We start from the raw sequence: 9,411 nt of genomic DNA, 5'->3' as shown, positions 1-9,411 counted from the left end.
GCAGTCCATGTACTATGTATATGGTCTAAGAGAGAAAGTGTTGGAACTGTCATAAAAATTGACAGTTTGCTCGAAAGGATGAGACTTCAATGGAAAAAATTGTTTTACCTGTGGTACTTCGAATGTGACTCGTTAAGTCTGTCCGAAATGTGCTAGAAAATCGGGAAACTTGTAGGTTGATTCATTTATGTGTTGTGTAACCGGCTGGTTACTTTCCAACTCTCTTTACCGTCTCTTCTTAAAATCCTTTATTTGGGGGTGGTTCTTCCTATAAACATTAAGGGTTGTTGGGCGCCGGCTAGCTTCAGTCGATAATTCTTCTGGCCTCAAGGAGAGGGGAAAGGATAACTGAATAAAAATCAATAATCTTTATTAAAACCTGTTGGGTTCTTTTTGTCTTAGAAATCGCCTTTTATCTGTAAGTAACACATATTAAAAGAAATGGGGGTGAGGCGGTACATCCTGTGAAAATAGAGTTAACTCATTCATACACAAAAAGTCACTGCATATAAAGGAAAATATGTATTTATTATGTGAATTAAATCAAGGTATTTACTCTCAAAACCGCCGAGTACAGAAAGAAAATTAATTCGTATTTCATAAATTCTTATCCACTTTGATCGAAAGTCACCACAAAACTGCTGTAAATGCGTGTAGTAACGCTTTTAGGTTCGAGTCGTTTAAATGAATGCAAATAGTGCTGATAAGCACTAAATTGAACGCAACATTAGTAGGTAATTTAAATCGCCTTTACAAACATACCAATTTATAATAGTTTTGTAATAATAAAAATACAACGAAATAATGAATCTACAACGGGGCGAACTACAACGAATTAATAAATCTACAACGAGGCGAACTACAACGAATTATCGTCTACAAATACCTCGAGTTCATAAGTGCACCAGGACTTGGAGGTCGCTTGTCGCACGATCGATGTGGAAGTCGAATGAATTCGGACCGCCCACTGCAGGTTGCTGTTCGCTTTTGAGCTGGACCAATCACAGGCAGGCTGGTGTATCTCGATCTCAGTTTGGTACTCCCCAGCTGGATTGCGCACGTACCGACAACGGAATCCTTGTCTTCTGTAATTTTGTAAATTTCCAATTTTCTTCGGCGCGCTGGGAAGAAACGTTTTCGTCTCCTATGCGCGGAACGCTTTAATTTGCGACATAGATGTTGCTCCGTAAAACGACGACGGGCAACTCTTCCCTGATGCTTGAAATCCCCGTATTTATACTTTCTCACTTAGTATCCACTGACCTCAATTCGCTTTATCGCGCAAACTCGCACATGTATAAATGTTTACTTACTCCACGGAAACAGTTTAACCCCTTCTCGTATAGAAAAAGTTAGCGTTGGTTAACGGTATTCGAGTGCGAATCCGAGATTGGTTTGAGTTATTGCGGGTCTAGCGTTTATTTTGTCCGTTTTGGTTTGAAAATGTGTATTTACAGGTACTTTACAGTCGCCATTTTATTATTTCTTGTACAAACTGAATCGTTGAATTTCATGTCGCAATTTGTTATTATTTTCTTTTTGCATATAAAATAGTGATATCGAACCGTGGCATAAGTTTACTTCTTTGCTCTTGGAGACAAGAAGGTGAGCTTTGTGTGTTTTCATTTTGTTTAGTTGTTTGTCTTACCGGCCGCCGATAACGCAAGCACCTAATTTTGGTAGTGAACTGATCCTTTTTGCAACCGTTCCTGTAGGAATATTTAAATTATTTTACAGCCGCCGAAAGCTCTCTTGCCAGGGAAGAAGAGAGAATCAATCAGTCGTATTAAGTTTTAGTCGATTTTAGTTTTTTAATGGTGTACGAAAATCTAGGATTGAAATTTTTCCGATGTCGGGGGGTGTAATTACTTAAAAACAGTTTTAATTTGTTTGAACGTGTCGAAGGTATAAGCATACGAGACGGGAATTCTAGTTTTTTCCCTACTCAAATGAATGTTTAGATAAATAGAAAACTCACTATGAAGTACTATCTTTTTACCTTTGCATTTTCGCAGTTATATTTTGAAGTACCGAAATTTTGAGATTTGCAGAAAATTTACTTTTGCGCAACCTTATCGTATTTAAATCATCAGCTTTTACTTTTAGTGTTTTAACCGTTAATTAATTTTTTTTGCCTTTTGCATTAAGTTACCTCACAATATTCGGATTATCGGATTTATGGCTCAGTGGTAAGAGCATTGGGTTATAAATCCGAAGGTCGGGTGTTCGAACCTGGGTTGAGGTGAATTTTTCATCTGTGGCGGAGATGGAAATTACCTTAGGCCAGTTCCGAGCATTCTACCGGCTACTCCGAATTAGGTTTTCCTGCAGTTTTCCTAATTCGTAAGGTAAATACCGGAGTAGTATAGACCATCTTAAGACCTTCTGCAGAGGCACCTCTAAATAGCATTATGCGGGTCACTCTGTAATTGGGCGCATGCCTGTTGAGGGCCCAAAACAAGAGAGGGATAATAATAATAATAATAATATTCATTGGAATTAACTTTTAGAGATTTTTTTGCTACCGCTCCGTTAATTTCAAGATAAGCTTTTTGTTACTTTGGTGTTTTTGTTGCTTTCATTCCCGTTTCTCCGGTTGAGGCTTCCGAGACCGACCCGCAAGACCGCTGCTACCGCCCATATCGACCAAACGCGAGGCCGGTCGCTTGAGTTCGTTGAAGTACCGTTACTGAATCATTCTTGTTTGTTACACTGTCTATCAGGTGGTGATACCTTACATTGTTTTATTATGTATTTATTTATATATTCACAAGGAAGTTTATCATAGTAATGTCTCTCTGTATGATTCGATTAAATTATTCCGTGACGGAAATACCTATATAAGTAATACAGTTCGATCTTTCGCCATATTTGTTACTTTCTTTCTCGTGTAAGACCGCAGCTCTTTTGTGTCTTAGCAATTTAGAAATACAAGAAAGAGGATCTTTTAATTAAACTTTCTTCTAGGTACTTATTACCTAATGTGATTTTGCTGTTTTGCTTGTGCAATAATAGGTAAACTTTAACATGAATACTCAGACTCACACTACTGGCATTCCCCGACATGGTACCTTTCGTGTAAAATTAAGATAGCCGAGGCCGGAGTAGACCCTTTCTGATGTTTATCATGCAATTTATCATTTTACGAGTTGTGTTTATTAAAATTGAGCCGTAGATGCATTTTGAATGATCGTGTTTTCCATTTGTATTTATGATGTCTTTTGTGCCTCATTCTTGTTGATTTACTGCATTTGATGACTCGATACCTGATTTTTTTTGTGCGATTTCAGATGTTTGATTTGTATAATTTTCTCTTTTGCATTTTATTGTTCTTGTAGTTGATGTATTGCGTGTACGTTGTAGGATATGCCAGGTGTTTTGTTCATAAAAAGTGTTTCTGGTATCGCCGTTGTTGTGTGCGTAATATATTCATTGAATTTATAACTATAGTTATAAATTCAATGATATATTTTATTTGTTCCAGTCTTTCTTACGCATTGTATTCTGCATTGTATGTGTAATAATGAGCAATAAACGCCCGTCGCTTAAAAATACACAATACTGCAAAAGATTGAAAATGTACACATTGCAATTTTACAACAAATCGTTACCATATATTTTGTTTTGAAGGGACTCTGAAGACAAGTCTTCGAAGATTTTTAAAATGTGCGCCGTGTGATTATACACCGAACTACTCTACTCGGCGCGAGATGATCACGTACTCCCACTATTCATATCATATTCTATTAATTGCACCTATACATATTAGTTGACTTTTCCTACAGACAGATCTCCGCACATAGCCCGCGCATAGGCATGTGTTAACTCACAATATTTTCAAATATGCACAGTGTGATTTCGCAACATATCACGACCATGTCCAGTGGCGGATTTACATATAGGCACACTAGGCACGTGCCTAGGGGCGGCAGCTTTAGAGGGGGCATTTTTTGCACTACATTTATTTTAGGTAACATTTTAAGTTTTAAAATACGCCCCCTAAGAAGTTACAAATGACAAAAATCTTTAATTAAAATTAATTCGAATTGGGAGATTTTTTAAACAAACTGTAACTGCAAGAACGATAATCGACAATGCAAGTTTTGACGTGTGAAAAACTTAATCTTAGGTGTACTGTATTGCTTTTCATATTAGTTTAAAAAATTTCAAGTTATAAAATTTGATTCCTATTAGCATCTTAAAATTGATTGCAATTTAAAGATTATTTTGGGGCGCATATCTTTCGGTGTGCCTAGGGGCGCAAAAAATTTAAATCCGCCACTGACCATGTCCTGAAACGTCTTAACTCACAAAACCTAAAAGGATTTAAAATCGTACACTGTAATGGCAGTATATGGAAGTGTTAGGTAATGTCAATGTAGCCAGAGATACATTATGGAGTACTTACTTTATCGGTTAACATTAACTGTTTGAATTAAAAGAGAGTTAAAGCGTTTGGTATGTTGGTTGCTTAGGTCGACTACTGTAGTACCGAGAGCCGAATCCAAAGAACCATAAATAATTCCCTTCGACATTAAACCTACATAAAAATAAATCAATAGAAATACAACATGAAAATTTAATATAACATCATCGAAAATAGTACAAAAAATATTATACACATTAAACGTTAAATATCAAATACTTTTTGAACACAGATCGTGAGGATCTGTCTTTTAGTCATTTTTTAATAGGAATTTTATTCTTTAAGTCTTTACCTTACTACAAACATAAAACTTCCCAACATTGATACAATAATACAGAGAGTTTTAACAGTTAGGTCTAGGAGGGGACAATGTCATTTCATAACACATCATAAAGCTACCTTTATTGTATTTTAATGATGATATGTTCTTGATCCTTATCGGCTGTTGGCTAACAATTTGCATGACACAATAACTTACAAAATAAAATGAATGATTTTAACACTAAGGACACAGCCCAAATTTTGATTTACATATAAAACGCCTTACCTAGTCTGCAATTAAAGGAATGCGTAAGCGCACTGTGAAAATTCTCGTCTCGTTCTAAAGGCTATGGCCGAGAGTGTATTATTGAAAAGACTGTATACAACTAACAGATCAGTTGGCAACAAAAAATAAATTAATGATTGAAACTAATAGCTAGAATAAGTTTAGTGATACGAAACACTGGCTTGGAGGGAAAAGGTCTTTAAGTATCTCCGCATAAATATCATCTACCTTTGTCGTATACCGTACATAAATACGATTGGTAGTTATTACTCCAGTCACTTCTACTAGAAATAGAAAACGGTGATAATTTAAAAAGCAAATGTGAAATTTTGGTCCAACTAAGCTTTTAGAAACAAAAATCGTGCAACCAGTAACCCCAAACATCCGGCTAGCGCCTAAAAATACTTAGATATCTAAATTCAGTCTTCCAGTTGAACACATAATTAAAGTAAAGCACGAATATAGGTAGTTGAGCATAGATGGCTTTAATTTAGTAATTGGTAGAAAAATAAATGTAAAACAAAGTACAAGTTCCGTTGCACTTAGCTGCTTTAAAACTTTTCAATTTGACGCTTCTCGGTGTATAATTTGAACGCGTCTTCGAAAACGGTTAGCTTTCCCGCGCTCTGAAACTCCAAAAATATGCCGAAGCCTATCGGGCGCTGGTTGCTCGCGATTTGTTTCTTGGTAACGTAAGCGTAAAACTCGAGTAGTTTTTTGGGACAGCCCTCGGCCTCCAGTATGTTCATTTCGCGAACGTACTGCTCGGGCGTTAGGGGCTGATCGCTCGCTTGCAATTTCGGCAGGATCTTCGCCAGTATGGCTTGGTCCTTCGATTGCGATATCAGCGAAAACGTCTGCGGGGGCGGTTCGGGGTTATTGTTCACGCTTCCGATCGAGGTGGTGCTTGAACTGTTGCTGTTCGTGTGGTGGTGTTCGGAGAACGGGTTTTCTAACGTGCTAAGACTAGAGTGTTGAGAGGAGACGGATGGACGGCGCTTTTCAATGTTTTGCGAGTAGGCGCCGTACTGCTGCGCTCCGTCGACCGTTGTCGCCGCTTTCGTTTGCGGAGAATAGTAACCGTAATCTGGCGACGCGTTGTCGTTGAACACCGCTTCTCTCAACCGGCCCTTGCCCAAGAAACTTTCCGGCTTTTTCGAGTTGATCTCCGCAAATTGATGGGGTTGTTGTGGCTGCTTTTGGTTGGGCGCGGGCGGCGGTTTCGTTGGATTATAGTTTGCGAACGGTTTCGATGGAGGACCTCCTCTTCTAAAGTATCCATAATTTGGAGATGCGTACGAAAACTGCCCATTCACCTTATTTGCTGCCTGATTTTTGGGAGGAATCACAGCGGCACTTGGTGCGAGAACGTTTCCATTTACAACACTCCCGTAAGTTCCATAGTAACGTTCGGCTCTCGGCATGTTCGCGCCATACGGATTTGCCGAAGGCTGTGTCGGGTGCAGGTAAGGGTTGCCGCCGTTGTAATTAATCGGTTTATTTAAATTCACATTTGTTTGAGGCCGCTCATTCGAGTTGGCGTAGTACTGAGGAAGTGCAACTCGGCGTCTTCTTAGTTCGTCATGCCAAGCTTGGTATGCAGTTCGATTGGTATACTCTTGAAGCGCCTGCATTGATTGCGGATTTGTGTAAGTAAACGTATTCGTAGCAGTCGTGGATTTTGGTGTGACCGGCGCAGAATGCGAGTACTGAGTTTGGTTCTGGTTACCTCCCCTTAGGTACTCGCAAACGAAAGTTTTCATTAGACTCGTCGACAAATTGGAAGAGGGATCCGAGTCTTGAGGGTTGTTCACTGGATTTCTATTTGTTTGATAGGTCGGTCGAGGAAGTTCGATATTACCAGACACGTTGTGGTATGTTGTGTCTTTGTAAGGTAAGTTTGGATGGGGCTTTGGTGTTGTAGTGGACGGATGATAACTAGCTCGACGGGCTATTATTGGTCGTGCTGGCGGGAGGCTAGTAATTACGCTTTCTTTCTTAACATTTATATCGACGTTGCTTGTCTTACTTTTAAGCACAGTCTGAGGCGACTCCAAAGCTCTACAAGGTGACGGGTTCCGTGTTATAGCAGCTTCAACGTTTGATCTATCTACTGGACTGATACTTATCGGATCTTTGTTGTTATTAACTTCTGTTACTCGATGTGCCTCTTCGACGCAATTTGGCTTACCACGCAGCGAGAGATCGATTCCACAAGTTTCTCCGTGCGCCGCAATCTTCGGCGGTGTATTGGCGGCATGCGCCTCTTGAGTATTCGGCGACACTAAACTTACGACGACGTCGTTTGCGGCAGATGGCGAATTGGCGACGCTTTGGTTTTTGGGCACTTGGCTACTTTCCTTTCCAACATCGCCAGTTTTTGATAAATCCAAGCACTGTTGAACTGTTTCGTCCTTTCCGCCGTTCGAATTTTCCGAATCGGACGACACAATTTCGATAACGTTCTCCTGCTTTACGATCACGGGAGGACTTTCGTCGATGTCGGCAGAGCTAAGCTCAAAATTCTGACGGACACCTTTCAGTAGCTTATGTAGCATGTCTTTGTCGTGTTTCTCCATGTTACCGCCGGATTTGTCGATTATTTCGTTGACAACAAACGTCAGCGTATTCAGCGTGTGCGCAATTCGTTTTTTCTCAGATGAAGAAGTATTGCGAACCCTCACCGCGGGTTTATGATCTACTGCAGAGTTCCCTTTTGTTAGATTTAGTGCGCTACTATTTCTTTCCTCCTCTAACTCCGCTTCGTTATCGGTTTCTGTTTCGGAATCCGATATTACGTAAAGCGGCGAATTTGGTGCGGGTTCCACTTTGCTCAGTTGATGTGATGTCGGTTTTGGAGACGATGTTCGCACTGGAGCGGCGGGTTTAATCAATTCCTTGCGAAGTATCTCCATTTCCAATTTGGAGCCACTTTCCTTTTTACCGACGTTCAGTTTGGGAATATCGGCGTTTGGAGGCAATTTGGTCACCGAGAGACATTCGTTATTTATAATTTTCGTTAAGGTTTGCGCATTTAAGTCTTCATCCTCGTGCGATTCTTCCGCGAGTTTCACACTAGCAGCCCTCACGACTGGAATGGTTAGGATTGCGGTTTCCTTGGTTTTCGGAACGTTCGAAGTTACGGTGGGCGAAATCGTTGCGGGTGAGGCTTGCGCATGACTCGGTTCCTGTTTCGAGTAACGTAGTAGAGATTTGACGTAATCGTAGTTATAAAAATTCGATTGCGGAAAGTTGGGATTCCTAACTAGGTGAGTATTGTAGGATTCGTATGGTGTCAGGGCGCGCGGTGCGAAGTGAGGTGGGCGGAGGTATCGGTTATATTCTGCGAACGTGGGGAGGAAATTATACAAGGGGGGATTGGCGAATGGAAAATTGTACGATGTGGGGCGCTCTTCTTTAGATTGTTTGGCGAAGGGTATATTATCTCGTTCAGGGGACAGCTTTCGCTTCAAATTTTTAGATGAAGGTGACGCATTTAAAATAGGACTTACTTTGTCAGGGATACGCTCTTCAGTGACGTCTAAACGAGGCATGCTTTGTAACGGTGAGACGATCGTTTTAACGTTTCGAGGCGACGAAATCTTTTCGTGCTTCGAATCATTTTTGAGCGAGGTTTTTTGCAGAGGCAAGTGGTTTTCTTTGACTTTCAGTGGATCTGTGATTCCACTACAACGTTTCCCTAACCCAGCAGGCAGTTCTTCGTTCGTTATGTCCGGAATTTTGGTAACTACTTGCGGTGGGCGATCTTCATCAGACGACGTACTCTTGGCGCTCTCCACAGATTGATAGGGCCTGTGTAAAATTTTTCCATTATACTCTATCGAAGTAGAAGAATTACTCTCGACCATATTTTCGACGGAAAAATTAACCTCAGCTCGACTAGAAGTCGGGCGTAGGGGTTGTGCGATGCTGGATCGCCTTTCAGGTATTCTGATTGGTAAATTATGTTTGCCAGATTCGGGTTTGTTTGTTTTTATGTCGGTTAACTCTATCGATGACTTTGAAGAGTCGTCAAATATTCGTAATTCAGGAATCGCTTTAGGTTCGGTTACTGTTTCACACTTATTTGAAGCTTCCTCGTGGACCGCTTTGGTTAACCATGGAGTACTTTCGGATTCTAATAGCTTAGCATCCTCTAGTTTTTCCTCGGCCAGTTTGTCACTATTTTCCTTTGCAGATGATTGTAACAAGTTACTCACGTCTTTTTCAGTCGCAAGGAAAGATTCAGTTGCTTCTTTTGATGGACCATCACCCGTGGGGCACTTAATAAATAATTTCTGTATTTCATGTTTCGTCTTGGCGATGCTTTTCTCAGGGCCTGAAACAGAAAAAAAGGCATTAATTTCTGACAGTTATTCGATGTAACAAATGAGATTTTACAACGGTAGATTAACTTGATATAATTTAACAGCTTGTA

The 9,411-nt window shown here is 40.2% G+C and overlaps 1 protein-coding gene across 1 annotated transcript in view; it reads right to left on the bottom strand.

The window, feature by feature from the left end:
- Positions 1-4,622: 4,622 nt before the first annotated feature.
- Positions 4,623-9,411, bottom strand: part of LOC116178519 — a 50,523-nt gene continuing 45,734 nt past the window's right edge. The window contains exon 2 of the mRNA XM_031498026.1: positions 4,623-9,312. Coding sequence (XP_031353886.1) covers positions 5,525-9,312 — 3,788 coding nt within the window. The 3' untranslated portion in view covers positions 4,623-5,524. The remainder of the gene's footprint in view (positions 9,313-9,411) is intronic.

Source organism: Photinus pyralis, unplaced genomic scaffold, assembly GCF_008802855.1.
Source record: "Photinus pyralis isolate 1611_PpyrPB1 unplaced genomic scaffold, Ppyr1.3 Ppyr1.4_LG8, whole genome shotgun sequence".
Lineage (NCBI taxonomy): Eukaryota > Metazoa > Arthropoda > Insecta > Coleoptera > Lampyridae > Photinus > Photinus pyralis.
This window is presented reverse-complemented; position numbering and strand designations above follow the sequence as displayed.